Below are 19447 nucleotides of genomic sequence, written 5' to 3' on the forward strand. Positions count from 1 at the left end.
CTGAGGGGATTTTAGCGGGGATTCTCAGATGTAATGTCAGAGGCCCTGGAACAGTGGGTGACTCCGAGTCCAGAGGTGGCAATACTTGCAGTGTCGGAAGATCCGGGAGCCCGGGGGGAGGGAGAAAGGCCGACGTTTTGGCCTTTGCCTCTCTGGTGGCCCGGAGACGGATTTTGCTGGGATGAAGGGACTCGGAACCTCCAAAGTCGGGGGTGTGGGTCAGTGACTTGGCAGCGTTTCTTAGGCTAGAGATGATTAAGTCCGCCTTAAGGGGTTCAATACAAGAGTTCACTTGGAGGTGACAGCCGCTCATCGACTTCTTTAAGGAAAACTGATCATCAGCAGAAGAGGGGAGGAATGGAGGTGGGGGGAAAGGGGAGACATGGAAGTGGAGAACAAGGGCAGGGAATTTAATATATAGGTAGCTAGGAGTTAGGGCGAAGGGACGTTGGGTATGTTACTGTGAGGTTTTTGCGTGTGTTGGACCGCTCTGCTACTTAGAATGTTGAAATGTTAAAATGTTAAAATTATAAATGCCTCAATAAAATGTTTTCTGAAAAAAAATAATAAAGTAACTTCTTGAGCATCCTTGGTCTTTACCGCTCCACCATAGTTGGCCATGCCTTTCATCATCTTGGGCCTGTGGTCCGGAATCTCCTCCATGAACCTGCACAGCTCTCTACTTCTCTTTCAGACAATCCTTAAAATCTACCTCTTTGACCTGGGTTTTTGATCACCTGCACTAAAATTGCCTTGTGTGTTTCTGTCTGGGGAGATAGTGGCAGAATGGTAATGCCACCGGACTGGTACCCCAGAGGCTGAGACACTCTGAGGCTGAGTTCTGGAGATACAGGTTCAAATCTCACATCAGCTGGTGGAAATTCAATGAATAAATCTAGAATGATAAAGTTTGTCTCAGTAATGATGACCATCAAACCAGTGTGAATTGCTGTAAAAACCCATTTGGTTCATCGATGCCCTTTGGGATGGCCAATGTGTGACTCCAGACCCACAGCCATGGGTCTTAACTGCCCTCTGAAAATTTGTATCGATCCTCGAACCAAGGATGGACAACATTTTTTAGCCTTGCCTGCGATGTCTATATTGCATGAAAGAATTAATAGAGAAAAATGTCAGGTGGGATTCACCGTTCTTGGGACTAAGTGTTGGATTCTCCGATTGCCAAAGATGAAATGGCATTTGGCGATTGGCCGGAGAATCCGTTTTTGCGCCAAAATTGGGAACTGCGCCGTTTTTCGGATGCTCTTCCCTCTCAGAAACGGCATAATCGCTGAGTACGCCGCACGCCGTTGGGACGGCCTCAGGACGTCACCTGAGGACCTCCCCCAATGGGCCGACTTCCCGACGGTGTCGGTCGTGTGTGCTCATAGTTTTCGGGAACCTTACATGGCGGCTGTGGACTGTGCCCACTGCAGCTGCAGTCGCGGGGGGTGGGGGGGGGGAGTCGTTCCCGCTGGCCGGTGGGGGCTTCGGTGGGGCTGGGGGGACTGGTTGTGGGGGGGGGGGGGGTTACAGGGGGGGCACTATCTGTCAGGCTGGGCCCACGCGTGGCCGCCATAGGTCACTGCCATGTGCATGCGCGGCCACGCACCCGGCCATTCTCCATCCGTATCCACAAGTAAAGCCGGGGGGCTTTACATGGTGCGGCTGTAAGCCCCCCACCGGGTAGAGCATCGGTGCGGGGGCAGTGCCGACCTTTTGACCGTAAGACCAGACACATCCAGACGTAGTCTCAAAATCGGAGAATCCAACCCTTAGTGTTGACGCCGGCACAGGATTAGTGGACTCCACAACAGCAAAACTAGCGCCACACCTGGACAGATTCAGCAACTGTTGAGGGCCAAACACCTGTGACACATGGAACACAATCGATTCCATTGAGAAACGGTGCCGGATTCGCCGGAATCACCCCTGTACCCGGGTCTAGGAAAAGGTTGCCAGCTGCCACCATTTGCTCTGCCTGGGCACAGGTGTCAGAGGCGATCAACGCCACCAGCAGCACCGTCTGGACCGGGCAGCAGTGCCACATAAAGCTGCACAACCTCCTCAGGGCAGCCGGGTGAGTAGGTAGAACTGGCACCAACCCCCGTCCTACACACCCATAACCCTACCCCCACCTCCTGGTGGGTGGCTGAACCTGCAGCACATGTTGGCACCCATAACAACCGCCATGGCTGGGTGCCTGTGCCACTGAAACCACCAGCTACCCACCCCCTGGGCTGCATGCGTCGAACTGTCTAACACTGTGCATTTTCTCTTTCCCGCTCCCACACCAGGAGAAGGCTGCCCAGAACCACGGGAGAAAACTGGAAGGGGAGCGCCGGACGTGTAGGCCCCTCATCGTGGCTGAGCATAGGACCCTGGGCATGGTCGGTGGCCCAGAGGAAAGGGAGGTCGCCGGGGTGGAGATTGGCCGCGGGCGAGCAAGAGCGACCCTGCAAAGTTGCGGTTCCTCATGCCACATGCATCAATCCCCGCCAACAGCACCCTCACCCACGCCACTCCCCACACCACCCACACCCTTACCCTCACCCCCACCACTCCCACTCCCCCCCACTCGCAGTCTAGTCATGCATCTTGTCTTGTGTCTTGCAGGAACTGCCAATGATGGGGCGGGTCCATAGGGTATCCACTAGCCAGTGCCATAGCTTGAGGGCCCTCTCCGCCCCCCCCCCCCCCCCCCCCCCCCCCCCCAATGTGCCGACCAGCGATGAGGAGAGCAGCCCGGACGGAAACCCTTGGCAACAGACCCAAGACACCCAGGAGCTCGAGTCCGAGGGTGACACTGATTTCCCGTCATAACTGTCTCCAACACCCTCCACCATCCCAGAGACACTCCCCTCGGCTTGGCACTCCTGGGACACTATCTGATGTGAACCACATACTGATCAGGACAGCAGGAGGAGGTAGGTAGGCCGACCCCCCGGGTCACAGAGCCAGGGACTGCATGAGGGGTTGCCAGCGATCATCCAGTACCTACAGGCACAGTTGGAGGAGCCGATTCATGTGCAGGAATAGGAGGTGGTGCCGACAATGAGTGCCACCCAGGCCAACACCGCACAGGTGGCATTTGTGGTGGAGGCATTGTGGGCGAGGGTTTTGGATATGAATCAGCATGTCCAAGGCCTGGGGTATTTTCTGCAGGTGGTAGCCAAGGCCCAGGACAGGGTTGCCACCTCACAGGCAGCCACATCCCAGAGCCACCTGGAAATTGCCGCTGCGCTCCTGAGCATGGCCCAATCACAGCAGACCATGGCTGGGAACGTCGGCGGCATTGCCCAGGCACTGGCTGACGTGGCGCAATCACAGAGGGAAATGACGCAGTCACTGGCTGATGTGACACAGACCCAGAAGGTGGTGGCACAGTCAATGCGTGATGTGGCACAGTCCCACATGGAGATGGCCCACTCCCTGTGCTCCATGGTTGCGAACATGCAGACCCTGGTGGAGACGAGAGCGGGTCTCCAGGACTGGCAGCGCTAGGTGACAGGGGTGCCCAATGGTTTAGCTCCGCTCACACCCCCGTCCCATGGAGTAGCCCGGGGTCCACCGGCCACCCCCAAGGGAGGAGGAGGTGATGGGGCCAGTGCCGGTGACTCCCGCGAGGGAGATGCTGGAACACAGCAGCACCTTGGACTCCCCCTCCCCCCCCCCCCCAACAACTCCTGTCCCTGGTGCATTTGGTGGGCTGCGGGAGGAACAGGGTGACACCATGCCACCTAGGACACCCGAGCAGCAGCCAGGCCCATCCAGGCCTGGTCGCCCCAGTAGACGCCCGCCAACGGGGATCCAGGTCACAGGGCAGGAATCACAGCAGGCTGCCTCCACTCCTGCTGTACCATCTGGAGACCCACCTAGATGTAAAGTTTGGGCCCGTAAGGCCTGAAACTTAGACGTTAGGGCGGCATGGGTGCAGCGCGCAGTATAGCATTAGGGGTTAGGGCACGTAAAAGTTTCCTGCCAAGGCCCCATGTCCTGCCCACCCTCACCCTTCCCCGCATCCTCATCATCGAATGAGGACTCGTGTTCATCCTCCTCTTCCAGCGCGATGTTATGGAGGACACAGCAGGCTGCCACGATGCCGACGACCCTCTCAGCGACATACTGGAGGGCGTTTACATAGAACATAGAACATACAGTGCATAAGGAGGCCACTCGGCCCTTCAGGCCTGCACCGACCCACTTAAGCCCTCGCTTCCACCCTATCCCCATAACCCCTCCTATCCTTTTATGGACACTAAGGGCAATTTTAGCATGACCAATCTACCTAACCTGCACGTCTTAATAATAATAATCGCTTATTGTCACAAGTAGGCTTCAATGAAGTTACTGTGAAAAGCCCCTAGTCGCCACATTCCGACGCCTGTTTGGGGAGGCTGGTACGGGAATTGAACCCGCGCTGCTGGCATTGTTCTGCATTACAAACCAGCTGTTTAGTCCACTGTGCTAAACCAGCTTTGAACTGTGGGAGGAAACTGGAGCACCCGGATGAAACCCACGCGGACATGGGGAGAACGTGCAGACTCTGCACGGACAGTGACCCAGCTGGGAATTGAACCTGGGACCCTAGCGCTGTGAAGCCACAGTGCTAACCACTGTGCTACGATGCTGCATGTCAACTGATGCAAACGGTGTTTACTGTACATTCGCTCCGGAATGTATTGACATTGCTGTAGAGGTGACGGAGAATTGCGATTTGGCATCAAAGCAGTGCCCACCGCGATTTTGGCATCAGAACCGATTCTCCGCCCAAACGCGTTTCCTGATTTCGGTGACGGAACCGATTCTCTGCCCAATTGCCTTTTCTGGTTTCGGCATCGGCTGACGAGAATCCTGCTGTCATATTTTGTTTTGTGCAATGACCGGGGATGTTGTATGGTGCTAAAGATGCTAAATGAAAGGAAGTTGTTGCTCCCATATCTAGTCATTGCAGAGTGTCAATTGACAAAATAAACAGAATACTGAATTATGTATTATGTATATAATATATATAAGCTATGTAACAACATCAGCAGAGCAGGACTTGACATTATGTGTCAAAGCAACAATCATTTCCAACAAGAGAGGACATAACCCTTTGGCTTTAGTTAGCATCATCGTGACCAAGTCCCCCCATTAACAATATCCTGAGGTAGTGGGGGTGGGTGAGGGGGGCAGAGGGGATCAGAAATTGGACAGGACCAGCCAGATAAATGTTGTTGCTCTGAGAGTAGGTCATATATGAGAGTGAGTAGCTCATCTCCTGACTCACCAGAGCCTTTCCATCACCTACGAAGCACAAGCCAGGAGTCTGATCGAATAATCTTCACTTGATCAGAGGGATGCAGCTACAGGAAGATTATCTGCAACCCATCCTCTTGATTGGCATCCACCCTCTGATGGAAACATGCATCTCCTCTACCATTGGTGCACTGTGGCTGCAGTGTATATTATCTGCAGGATGCACTGCAGAAGCTGTCCAAGACTTCATCCCCAGCACTACCCAAAAACAGCCACCAGCAGCCTAGAAGGCCAGGAGCAGGAGGTGTACGGGATTGCCAACAGCCTCAAATGTCCCTCCAAGTCACATACCATCCTGACCTGGACATATATTGGCCATTCCTTCATGTATGGTTACCGGGTCATAAATCCCTGAGCGCCCATTGAAGGAGCGCTGTTGGAGCATCTTCACCACATAGAATACAGCGGTTCAAGAAGGCCCACCAGCACCTACTCAATGGCATCGTGGGATGGGCAATAAATGCTGGGGTTCCTTGGTGATGCCTACATTCCAGGAGTGAATTTAGTTTGAACCAGGGTGAACAGGGAACACTATTTGGGGTAAGAATCAGAAATGACAGACACAGTGAGGATCTTTGAGTCGACTGGAAACTTCACTTTTGATTGGATTCAAAAGCAACTGAATAGCTGCAAAACCTCTGATGCACACATGTCCTTGTTTCTTAATGCATGCCAGAAGTATGTAACCCTCCAAGGGAATGCAGCATAATTAAAGTCTCAATAATGCATACTGCCTTATATTATTTTCTGCAATCAATTATAAATCAGCGAATTAGCTTGATTTGCTCAGTGACAATTCAGCATAAAAATGACAGGCGCTGCTCATGTGTTGCATTGGTGGAGCCCAGGGTTGACTGACGGAGCTGGTGGCGATGGGGAGGGACCCTGAGTGCGCAGGTGCGGCACCTGCTTCAGCAGCACCAGTCAAGATGTCCACAGTCAGGCATCCCTGAGACAGAGGAAGAGAGAGAGAGAGAGAAAGGGAGAGGAAAGGAAGGAAATAAGGAGTCAGACGGGATCCGATGCCGCATACCCACACCTCTCTGAGTAGGGGAAGAAGGAAGCAGGCGGTGGAGGAAGGATTTCATCAACCAGAGCCAGAAGGGAGACAAATATGAATCATGAATCTTCCCGGGCGCTGCTGTTTTTTGTCCCTGCTTCTCCTATGCTCCAGCCTTCAGCCTTTTGGTGCAACGGGTATGTAAAGGGGAGCAAAGGGGATGGGAATGGGGAAATCCCGTGTGGATGGATGCATTTTGAAACATGGAATAGTCACAGTGCAATGCAGTGCAGAATGACTAATGTTGGAGGGGGTGGGGGGTGAGCTGTGTGTGCAGTAAGCGGGCTGGATGTTACACTGGGTGAGAGAGTGATAGCATTGCAGATACCCTGAGAATTGTTCAGACGCAGAGCGTGTCTGGAGAACTGGTTCGTGATTTAGTTTCAAATGTAATCCCTCCCCTCTAACCCCTACACCAATGCTGGTATTTCTATTTGAGTATAAAGGGTTGAATTTATTGCAGATTCGAGATTGCATCATTTGAGACAAGTGAATTGGGGAAAAAAGGGGAAATTCGTCCCCTTAGCAACATGGTCTCAGAATGCATTGTAAACATGAGGAGTTGCTTTTCTTTCTATCTCGCTGCGGTTCATTTTATTGCATGCAGAAAGCATTGATGTGTCCCGTGCCTGTTTTATTCAGCATTTCTTTGTACCTTCGATTGCCTGACAAAAGCCAAAGTGAACACGCCTTTCTTTTCTCCTTTTTTTTATTGAATCTCTCCCTGCTTGTTGCGAGCAGTTCTGCAGTTGAGCGGTGCTGATGGAGAGCCACTGGCAGCGGGAGCTACTGCAACACTCAACCACAGCAGCGATACGCCTCAGCAAGAGATAGCGTGGCCCCTACGCTTGATCTATTACGTCCACGATGACAATGAGAGCACTTACCACGTCCTGGACACCAAAGCCAGAGACCAGCAGAAGCACCAGCAGGTAACCAGACCAGAGCCAACACCCCCCCCCCCCCCCCCCCCCCAAATTGCCATCCTAGTTTATGGGTGTGTTGGCAGCTGCCAACCATTCCGGTAAAGAATAAAAAAACAGTGTGAGAAGGGGGAGTTGTACAGGACCCCAATTCAAAAGGTTATTGAGTCCTTGGCATTTGCAACATTCACCCGGTCATTTTTTTAAACGCACAGCTAATATTGTGCTTTGCTGTTTAACCCTTCACCAGAAATTCATTGATTCCAGTGTCAACTTTGCATTTTTGCACCATGAAATTAATTTAGAAAATCCAAATACCGGTTTATTAACTGCAGTTGGAAGCAACAACTTGCGTTTCATATCTTGCCCAAAATGGAATAATGGGCGAGTTATCCAGAGGCCCGGGCTAATGCTGTGCGTGCACAGGTTTAAAACTCACCACCACAACAGGCTGAATTTAAAATTCGAAATGGCTGGAATTGAAAGCTAAGTCTCAGTAATGGCCCACCATGAATCGATCATCTATTATCGTGAAAACCCACCTGGTAAACTAATGCCCTTTGAAATGAAATGAAAAATGAAAATCGCTTATTGTCACGAGGAGGCTTCAATGAAGTTACTGTGAAAAGCCCCTAGTCACCACATTCCGGCGCCTGTCTGGGGAGGCTGGTACGGGAATTGAACCGTGCTGCTGGCTTGCCTTGGTCTGCTTTCAAAGCCAGCGATTTAGCCCAGTGAGCTAAACCAGGCCCTTTGGGAAGGAAATCTGCCATCCTTACCCGGTCTGGTCTCTATGTGACTACCAGACCCCCAGCAAGTGGTTCGTTCTTAAGTGCCCCCCTGAAATGGCCGAGAGTCACTCAGTTCAAAGGGCAATAAATGCAAGTGACATTCACATTCCATTAATGAATGAAAAAAGAATGTAATAAAATGTTCCAAAGCCCATTTTCGAGGAGTGTTTTAAACCGACAAATGGAGCTATTAGGGTGGTTGATTAAAAACTTGGTCTAAGAGATGGTGTTTAAAGGGGAGGAGAGGTATTGCAGCTTCGGGAGGGAATTCTAGTGTTTTAGGACACAGACAGTGGACGACATGGCCACCAACGGTGGGGTGATCCATTAGGGCTGCACATGACCAGACTGAGAGGAATGCAGTAGATCTCGGAGAGTCGTAGGGCTTGAGGAGGCCACGGAGATCGGGCGGGGTGGTGCCATGGAGGAATTTAAATACAAGGCTGAGAATGTTCAAACTCCAGAATTTTCTGGACGAGGGGCCAGAATAGATCAGGGAGCACCACGACAAAAGAGAGAGGCAAACTGCTTACGTGGTGTGGGAGAGACCTGTTTCAATTAGTAGAGATAAACCAGATAGGGATGGCTGTCAGGGTGCTAGCTGAACTCTGTGCCAAAGGGTTGGGTGAGGATAAATCAACTTCCTGCTCCGGCTTGCCTTCTAGTAACCTCCCAGGTGTCTAACTGTTCGTGGCCATCCGGTAAAGGCATCACCAGGTTTGGTTGTGATGGCAAGAAAGAGTTGCATTTATAAAGCGCCTTCCACGACTACTGGCTGTCTCAAAGTGCTTTACAGTGAATGAAATACTTCGGCAGTGTAGTCACTTGTTGTAATGTAGAAAACCCGGCTCCAGCATGCGCAGAGTAAACTCTCACAAGCAGTAATGTGCTGATGATTGGATCATTTGTTTTTTTTAGTAATGTTGGCTGGGGGATAGATACTGGCCAGGACACCAGGAAAACATCCCTACACTTCGAATAATGCCTCAAGATCTTTCTCACTCATCCCACCCCCCAACACACACGCACACAGGTTTCTGGGGTGGGATTTGATCCCACAACCTTGCGACTCAGATGAGAAGGCTACCGACTGAAAACCACTGATCACCTAGGGGATTGCTGATGGCCTTGGAAAAATGGCAGAATGTCACCTTCTCAACAGGAGGAGATGACCCTGTGGAAAACAGCTGTCGTCATGCTTTGACCTGAATGCAAACTTGTCTGATTGGTTGAGGTGACCTCACTTCATAGAATCTTCCAGCCCATTGTGCCTGTAGCTGGCTCTTGGGGGATCTATCTAAGTTAATGCCCTGACTGCTCTATCCCCATAGTGCTAACTTTCCTTTTCAAATATATATTCAATTCCCTTCAGAAAATTAACACTGAATCTGCTTCCAACTTTTCAGACAGTACATTCCGGAGGGTGACAACCCGCTGGATTTAAAAAAATCCTCATATTTCCTCTGCTTCTTTTACCAATTATCTTAAATCTGTGTCCTTTGGCGACATCCTTCAGCCCATGGGAACAGTCCCTTCCTGTTTGGTCTCTCACAATCTCTTGTGGCCCTTTGTTTAACCATCTCTGCTCATTAGTGGCCAATACTGGCCAATTCCCTTTGCACAGGGCCTCTGTGAACGATGCGGCAACTCATGAGATTTCTTTTGTGTGTGCAAAAGTGAATCGGAGTAGCAAAGACGACTTTTTGTGTTCATGCTAGATTTCCATTGGGCAAGGGTTTGAAAGGCTATAGAATCAAGGTGTGGGGATGGGCAGTTAAGTTGCAGATAATCTTCTCCTTTGGTTCCTAAAATCCATTGCCTTTTACATCAGGAAGGTTGGCGAGCTGTGATGACAACCTTCATCACGGCAGTAGCGCATTATGCTTTCTATCATATCTGCAATAGCAGCATTGAAGGTTTATTGCAATATTCCAGTTAGTGTATTGTAAAGAATATTACAGATTTGTAATTCTTAGAATTCTAAGAAATATTATTTGAGAAATATATCACGTAAATTAGTTATGGTAATGGCCGATTGTCATTTATTTGTGGGAACATGTGTGAGTCAAAGCTCTTAATTTCAAATATGTGCAACTTCCATCCAATTCTATTGCGGTGTAAACTGCTTCCTACTTATTCCCATTGTGTCAACGGACTGAAACCTGTTTCTGGTCGTCGTAATGTAATCCCAGTGGGTCAGATCAGTTCCCCTTTACTCCCAAATGTATCCAAGCCAAGCTTCATTTTCCCGTGTTGTACCGAATAAAACCAAACCTGGGGTATTCCCAATGAGCAAAAGGCAATGGGCCAATCCACTTCCTCATTCAAACAGCTGCTGGAAGATTCAACAGTCATTGACTATTAGGACTGGCCTGGCCCCAGTCGAATGATCCTCTTGTAGTGCGACGTTCCTCGGAGGTGCTGATCAGGAGGAAATCCCGGGCCATTTTTCAAACTAAGGAATGGGCTTCCCAGGGTTGAGGTGAAAGTCATTTGTTTCCGCTCCCATTTGAAGTGCTGGGACAGCAGAGGCTCCAGGCAGGAAATTGGCTCCCAAGCATCCGGTTTCCAGTTGCTGTGGACGATTCCGTAATGTCATGTGCCCCATTCCATGGCACTGTTTCCCTTTCCTGCGATATTTGAAAATCACTTCCAGCCTCTGACCAGGAATACAGAAACCTCAATCCACCAAAGCAAGATCCTGATGAAGGATAAACAGATTTGTAATCACTTCAACGTTGTATAGAATCATTGCAGCATGTAAGAGGACCACTTGGCCCATCGCCCTTCTGTTGGCTCTTTGAAAGTCTCCCCTACTCTTTCCTTATGATCATGCAAATGTTTCCAGTTTTGAAAAATAAATTCCATTCCCTTTTGAAAATTCGTATTGAATCTGCTTCCACTGTCTTTTTAGACATTCCTGATCAGAACAGCTTGCAACGTTAAAAAAATGTTTTCCGAATGTTCATGGCTCTTGTCCTGAAATCAAATACTTTAAATCTGTATCCTCTGGTTCTCAGCAGTCCTGCCATTGAAAGTAGTTTATTTTGAATTGCTCCATTAAAACTTATCCTAATTTTGGATACCTGTACCCAACCTCTTCGTTACCTCCTCTACTCGAAAAGAACAGCCTCAACATTCTTTCCGTGTAACTGAATTCCCTCATCCTGGCACCAATTCTAGTCAGAGTTATTTACAACACAGAAGGAGGTAATTCGGCCCATCAAGTCCGTGCCGGCTCTCTGTAAAACAACCCAGTCACTCAGTCCCCATCCCACTCTGTCCCCCTTGCAGCAAGTTTAGTTGCCTTGGGCGCCCTTCCAACTTCCTTTAGAAATCATTCATCGTCTCTGCTTCTACCATCCATGTCCGCTGTGGGCAGCGAGATCTTTCTCTAGGCGGTCTCCCTCTCAGCACCCCCATCATATCTCTTAATAAACTCATAAACTTGTGCCCCTGGTCCTTACCATGAGATAATAGGCACATCTTTGCTTTGTCTACCTATCATAAACTGTTGCCACCTTACACAGCTCTGTCAAGTCTCCTTTCAGATTCCTTTGCTCACAGCTGGAGCCATCCTGGTAAATCTCTCTGTGCCTGCTCCAAGCGTTTGATCCAAATACGTGCCCATAATCGAATATAGCACTCCATCTGGGATCTAACCAATGATCTATAAAGGTTCAGCAGACTTAACAGAGCCACACTATACTGCTGGCTGCCTATGAGCCAGGAGACAAACAGACTTGGTTCCCATGACCATGTTGAGATTGCTAATCTCACTAAAGTCAGGGTGTGAGATTGCTGCAGTTCACCTCAGCTCTACCTCAGGTTAGGGAGGACGATTGTCGTCCACTGGGTGCTTTGAGTTGCTGGGAAGTGCAGCCGCTGAACTGACTTAGTTGCTGCAGTACCCATAGCTGAAATAGAATGAAATTAAATGAAAATTGCTTATTGTCACGAGTAGGCTTCAATGAAGTTACTGTGAAAAGCCCCTAGTCACCACGTTCCAGCGCCTGTTCGGGGAGGCTGGTACGGGAATTGAACAGTGCTACTGGCCTGCCGTGGTCTGCTTTAAAAGCCAGTGATTTAGCCCAGTGTGCTAACCAGCCCAGAGTGCTCGCACTTGGTCTGCGGGCTCACTCTTAGACAAAATCCCAGTCGAGGATGGTTTCTGGGGAGCTGTCCTACAACCTGTGCGCTCGTGATTTCAAATGGGGAGGGAAAAACTGGGAGGAGCATAAGAATTGTTCAGTGTGGCCTGGATTTTGTGCCTGTCAGACATCCACATTCAGCAGGGCTGGAAGCGAAATGCGATCAGCCCCAGAACACAATTTCACACTTTCCAATTAATTGGCATACAGTGTGAAACATACGCTGAGAAAGGCTGCATTCTGCCAGGGAGAGCGGGAGTGGGCGGACGCCAGTAAGAGGGAAGGTGTTTTGGGCTCCCTCGTGGCAGACAGCTATCTCAGGGAGCTGTAGACGTGTGCAGGTTAAAGGTGATGGATAAAATCCAGCAAACGGTGTGCATACAGCCTAGTCAAATACCTGACAGCAGTACTCAGTCCCCAGATATTTTTATAAAATTATTAAATTGCATCCCAGACATCACCCGCCCTGAACCGAGGTTAAAGTGGAAATGTAAAGGCCGATTGACCTGCCCGCCACCTGTAAAAGTGGGCATCCTTGTAAAATCGATTTTATTTGACTCATGGTTCATGGGCTTAATTGTCGGCGAGTTCACTTCCGACTCCCGAGCGTGTCCGCTGGACGATGTGAGTGCACGATGGTGTCGGGATGTACGCCCGATGATTTCTTGCTTGGTTTCAGGTCGGCTGTCGGGTCGGGCGAGCACCCAGTCAAACCACTTTTAGAACAAATTACTGAATAGTTGCAGCATGAATAGCGATATAAAAATTTGCAGTTGAGAATTGGCACAGGTTGTACCAATTCTGGGTTTCAGCCTCAATTTCCTGACTGGCGCGTGGAAGGATTTCAGGGGCTGAAGCCATAAAATGAACCATGTTCAGTCCTGGGACGGGAGTGAGAAAGGGTGTGAGGGGTCAGGTGGGGGTGGGGGGGGGGGGGGGGGGGGGGGGGCGGGGGCTGCTCCATTGGAAGACTCCTTTTAACATCAGGCCACCCCCCACCGAATGCAGGCCCTCCCCCACCCCCAACTTCTTCTCCAACACCCCCATCATCCTCTGCTCACACCCCTGGGCCTCAACTCCCCTCTCTGCCCTGGGTTTCTCATTAAAGTGCCCAGCAACCCCACACTCTCAGCACTTAGGTTCCGGGAACTGTTTTCAGTCCCAGTCCTGCCCAGTGCAACCTCTGGCGAGGCAGGGATTGGCCGGAAGCACCTTCTGGGGCAGCGCGGTGCCGAGGTCCCAGGTTTGATCCCGGCCCCGGGTCACTATCCGCGTCGAGTTTGCACATTCTCCCTGTGTCTGCGTGGGTTTCACCCCCACAACCCAAAGATGTACAGGGCCGTGCTAAATTGGCCCTTAATTGGAAAAAGAATTGGGCACTTTAAATTTATTTAAAAAATGAATGCACCCTCCTTGGCCATCAGGTCCTGGGGACTCAAACCCAGAGCTTCCAGCTCAGTGACAGGAAAGCTACCCACTGTGCCACAAAAACTCCTTCCTGCCAGCCCTACATTACAATGGCATTAATCCTTCAAAAGTGGCTGTAAAGAGCTTTGCGATGTCTTGAGGCCATACAAACTGCTACATAAATTCAATTTATTTTTATCTAATTATTCCCTTCGTTGATTCCTATGGATCTGCTTTCACAGGACAACCAAGCTCTTTTATTTCACTGGGGGTGGGAAGGGATTAAGTAAACTGACAGTGTGCTAGGGAGGTGGTAAACTGAACAGTGAGCTACGAGACTGCAGTTTGGCAGCAAACTCTCTTCGCTGTTGTGCAAAAGGCCTCCTTTTAACATCAGCCCCCCCCCCCCAACCCACCGAACCCCTGCAGGTCTTTCCCTGCAGCCTCTTCACCAACCCCCCACCCCCGCCCACCCAGCATCCTTTGCTCACACCCCAGCCTTCACCTCCACTCCCTGCCCTGAGGATGCTGATTTAGATGGTGCTGAAGAGTTACTCTAAAATGACTTCCACCCTGGCCCTAAGTTGACACGACCAATCAAAACAGCAGTCCAGAAGTACGGCTCTTGATAATGATTGTGGTAAACTACTGTTACACCTGTATTAGGTGATGTAAGGTAGGACTTGTATTACAGGTTCGCCGGTAGCCCCTGTCTGCTGGCTCCGCCCAGGAAGAGAAGTATAAATATGCGTGTCCTCTATTTAACTGCCATTTCACCAGCTGCTGCAGGAGGCCACACATCTTACTGCAATAAAGCTACAGTTGTACCCAATCTGAGTCTTTGTACGCTTGATCGTGCATCAATGATGTAATTGGAGTGAAGCATTCTTTTTTTAAATAAAGAGTACCCAATTCTTTTTTTCCATTACGGGGCAATTTAGTGTGGCCAAGTCACCTACCCTTGCACATCTTTTTGGATTGTGGGGGTGAGATCCATGCAGGCACGGAGAGAATGTGTAAACTCCACATGGACAGTGACCCGGGGCCGGGATCGTACCCGGGTCCTCAACGGCAGGAGGCAGCAGTGCTAACCACTGCGCCACCGTGATGTCCAAAAGCAGTCTTAATTTAAAAAAAATGTTTTCAATTAAGGGGCAATTCGCGTGGCCAATCCACCTACCCTGCACATCTTTGGATTGTGCGGGTGAGACCCATGCAGACACAGGTGACCCGGGGCCGAGGTCGAACTTGGGGCCTCAGTGCTAAGCACTGTTCCACCATGCCACCCTCGGAGTGAAGCACTCTGATGTCACACCAGGAAGAGTTCTGTTTCTGACCTTTTGCCAGGCAGCCATTTTGAAGCAGAAGCCACGGACAGGGTGACAGAGGGCCGGTGGGAGTGATTCAGGTATCTCCTGCCACAGCATAATTAGACCATTGCAGGTAAATAAATTCCCATTTATTAGATTTTCATTCCAACAGAAGAGGGTAAGTAGCTCAGGTGAGTGTAAAAATAGAATTTTGTTTGGCCTTTAGCTTTGTGTTCAATGGACAGCTGACATTCAAAGTCAAATACATCCAAATTGCACACTCCCTTAATGGGGGTGGGACTGTTCAGACGGTAGTTGTACTTCTAGCTGTAAGATACCACAAGCACATTTTGTAGATGTATGCAGCAAGTGCTCTGTGATTAATTGATAACAGGCGGTATCTGAATAATCATATGCATAATTGATTTCCCAGTTGTATAACTTCAGTTTCATACTGAACCCAAAGTGTAGAATGTATACTCACTGAAGCTATCTTTTGTGAGGGCCACGAAGAATCCAGCACGAGTTGTAGAATAGAAAGGCATAGATAGGTATAGAATAGAATAGAAATAAATAACATTGATTTACAATAACATATACACAACAGCAGCAGTAACTCCCTTGCTGCTCACTCCTCTCTAGCTGGTTCCATACTGGCCAGCTGTATTTATGCAGGGAATCTGCTAATGAGTTCTCCGACCTCTTCATTGGGGAAGCTCATACTCCCTAAGGATTGGGGGATTGCCATTAGTCCCCAGCCAGTGGTAAGCAGGCAGGTTATAACACTATTCAAAGTCCAAAGATGTGAAGGTTAGGGAGATTGGTCATGCTAAATTGCTCTTTCGTATCGAAAGGTTAGGTGGGATTGTGGGAGAGTGGGCCTAGGTAGAGTACTCTATTGGACAGTCGGTGCAGACTCGATGGACTGAATGGCCTCCTTCTGCACTGTAGTGATTCTATCCCTGACCTAAGAGAAATTGATACACCGTATTCTAGTCGTTTAAAGTCTGTTATCTCACTTCAAAAGATTGAAAGATTCAAGATCCAGAGGGTGGATGTGGAGAGGATGTTTCTTCTTGTGGGAGAATCGAGAAAATAATGGGTCGCTCATTTAAAACAGTGATGAGGTGAAATTTTATCGCATGGAGAGTCGTGAGACCTTTGAACTCTCTTCCTCAATAGGTGGTCATGATGTGGAGATGCCGGCGTTGGACTGGGGTGAGCACAGTAAGAAGTCTTACAACACCAGGTTAAAGTCCAACATGTTTGTTTCAAACACTAGCTGTCGGAACACTTTCGAAACAAACATGTTGGACTTTAACCTGGTGTTGTAAGACTTCTTACTGTGCTCAATAGGTGGTGGAAGCAGAGTCTTGGGATATTTTTAAGGCAAAGGTGGATATATTCTTGGTGAGCAAGGAGGTGATGGGGTATTGGGGCAGGCGGGATGCAGATTTGAGGTTATTATCAGATCAGCCATGACCTTATTAAGAGGCGGAGCAGGTTCGAGGGGCTGAAGGACCTACTCCCGCTCCTTGTTCATAAATTCCTATGTGCGTGAACCTATCTCAAAGTTTCTAGCTGCCAGGTTATTGGTCTGTTTGAACAGGTTCAATCCCGAGGCAGCAATGGCGTCTGTGGGGTGTTCACTCTGGTGGATGTGAGGAAAATAAAAGGCAGTTTTAAGGGATTTATATTTGCATTGGTAAACATTAGAAATAAGATATAGCTTTAAGTGGGTTTAATTTAATAGATTCATATTTGCGTGTTGGCATTTTTGCCTGGAGATGAGGGAGGGGGCTCATGTGAGAATTTCCTGTGCACACTGTTGGGTGATTGGTCGACCGTACAGATGGGCATTTTTCCTGACTGGAGATTTTGCCACACATTCCAAGGTGCCTCAAGAGGCTAATAGATAAAGAGTAACACCAAGTGAAAGGAGAAGACATTGGTACAGATTGCCATATGTTTGGTCATAGTTAAGCTTTAAGAAAAGGCACAAGGAGGAGATGGAGGCTGAGAGGTTTAGGTTGGGAGTTCCGGAGCTGAAGGCCGAGACAAATGAGGGCTGCCAAGAATTGGGAGAAGGGACTGGGAAGGAAGTACTTCCCAAACCTTTTCCCCATTTTAGCACTGGCAAATTTGCTGGACTCCGAGAGAGTGGGGGAGGGAGGTCGGAGGTTGGGGGAGAGCACTTGTAGATTGGTGGTGGGTGGGGGGAGGGGTTAGAGTTGTGAGGCCGGTGGGGGGGTCAGGGGGAATTGGAGAGCAGACAGCAATACACCCTCCATACACCTCACCATTTAACAGGCCCTGTGGGATACCGTGATTGGGGCTTGGAGCCCATTTAATTAGGCCATACTCACTGAAACTCGGCAAGGAAACAGACACCAATGCACACATCATTGGGTCTTCGAGCCGATATCAGGGCCGACTCATATTACGGTCCCAGCAGATGTTATAACTGGACGGGAAGGATCCCAGAATGGAACCCTGGCTGAAAAGACCGTAACTTTTACTTTTTGTTATAAATGTGGAGGAACAGAGTCGCAGGACTGCTAATTAGTTTTAAGATCAAGAAAAAACATTTATTAAACATGAAAATACTCCTTTAATCCCTATTTTATTTTAAAATTATACACAGGTTTTGAGATTAACACAGATTACAAAGTTCATCTTAAACTACAACAGTCTCATTAACATGTCAAGTCCCTTTTAAGCACACAAGGTGACTGTGGCCAAATACATACTCTGCTCTGAACCCAAATTAGTATCTGTGGATTTCTCCTCAGAATCCCCCAGATGATTATCACATGTGAGTTTCCAAACTCCCCGCCCAAAAAACACTCTTTAAAATCTTCTCTCATAATAATGCTTTTACTTTAGCGGTTTGTATTCCAAAATCCAGACCAGGTTTTATAAATGACTCTTTTAAACAGAGCTCCCGCTTCACTTTTAACTTGGAATCCAGTCCACGATTTACACCAACCCCTTTAGGATTTCTTTGTCTTGACTGCTTAACAAACCTTCAAAATTGCATCACTTTTAGTTTAAATTTGAAGTCTGCTTTCCACTTTAACTCTGGTTACTGCAATTGTCTCTTTAACTCAGAATACTTTGTTTACTCTTCCTTGAATTCTTCTGAACAATACCTTGGTCTTTGTTTTCTAACTCCAGTCACCTTAGACATTCTTTCTGTCCCAATTCTCCGGTTATCCGGATGTTCCTGAGGAAGATTGCACCTTTGGAACTCCCTTATCCTGTCCAGCTTCTCCCAGCAGAGTTGAGAGCTGTTCACTCCCCAGTGTCATGTCTCCCATTTCCCTGGCTTCCAGTTAAAACTAAGGACAAGGAAAGCCCTTCCCATTGGAAAGTGTCTCTTGTTGCTAAGCAATGACTTATTTATATCAATCTTTAAGGCATAACTCTCTCTAAGCACAATAGAATCACAGTTTGAATTGAAACCAACCCCCACACGTACAAACACTTTTGTCCATCATGAATCTAACTGTAGGTTTTACCCTTCCAGGCACAGAGACATTAAATTAAACCCACTTATAGCTATACCTTATTTCTAATGTTTACCAATACAAATATAAATCCCTTAAAACTACCTTTTATTTTCCTAACATCCACCAGAGTGTATACCCCACAGGCGCCATTTCTGCCTTGAAGGAGAGGGAGCTCAAGACTCCAAATGCTCAATGCATGGCCCCAATAGGGGCTGCGACTTGCAGTTTGGGAACCCCTGTGCTGAAGGACAGAATTAGAGGGGTGCAGAGATGTTGAAAGGTCGTAAGGCTGGATGAGGTTATAGAGATAGAGAGGGCTGAGGCCATGGAACAGCGATGTCGATGCTGGCGATGTCGATGCTGGCCTGATGTTGGATGACTCCGGGAGTGTTCCGAAATGCTCTTCATCTTCTGGTGTGGGCAGGGGAAGGAGGGATGGTGCTGGTGGGGCTAATGTTGGGAGCGCCGGGGGAGGGGAGGGTGGCGCCGGGCTGGAGAAGTGTGTATGGGTGGAACCTGCTGGTGCCAGGTCCCTGAGGGAGACAGTATCTTGCCGGCCGTCAGGGTACACCACATAGGCATACTGGAGGTTGGCATGGAGCAAGTGCACCCTATCCACCAATGGTCCGCCTTGTGGAGTCGGATGCGCCTACGGAGCAGGACCGGTCCTGGAGCTGCAAGCCAATTGGGGAGCGACACCACGGATGTGGACTTCCTGGGGAAGGCAAAAAGACGTTCATGGGGTGTGTTATTCGTAGCGGTGCACAGTAATGACCGGATTGATTGTAGAGCATCAGGGAGGACCTCCTGCGAGCGAGAGGCTGGGAGGTTCCTGGACAGTAGGGCCAGTTGGACGGCCCTCCATACCGTCCCGTTCTCCCTCTCTACCTGCCCGTTTCCCCGGGGATTTTAGATGGTCGTCCTGCTGGAGGCAATACCCCTGCTGAGCAGGAACTGACGCAGCTCATCACTCATGAATGAGGATCCCCTGT

General features: G+C 49.1%; 1 protein-coding gene across 5 annotated transcripts in view; it reads left to right on the forward strand.

The window, feature by feature from the left end:
* Nucleotides 1-6194: 6194 nt before the first annotated feature.
* Nucleotides 6195-19447, forward strand: part of LOC119958886 (disintegrin and metalloproteinase domain-containing protein 23-like) — a 243561-nt gene continuing 230308 nt past the window's right edge. For all 5 annotated transcript variants that reach the window (XM_038787411.1, XM_038787403.1, XM_038787419.1 and 2 more), the window contains exons 1-2: nucleotides 6195-6498; nucleotides 7103-7293. In XM_038787411.1, coding sequence (XP_038643339.1) covers nucleotides 6423-6498; nucleotides 7103-7293 — 267 coding nt within the window. In that variant the 5' untranslated portion in view covers nucleotides 6195-6422. The remainder of the gene's footprint in view (nucleotides 6499-7102; nucleotides 7294-19447) is intronic.

Source organism: Scyliorhinus canicula, chromosome 2 (genome assembly GCF_902713615.1).
Source record: "Scyliorhinus canicula chromosome 2, sScyCan1.1, whole genome shotgun sequence".
In the NCBI taxonomy this organism is placed as follows: Eukaryota; Metazoa; Chordata; class Chondrichthyes; order Carcharhiniformes; family Scyliorhinidae; genus Scyliorhinus; species Scyliorhinus canicula.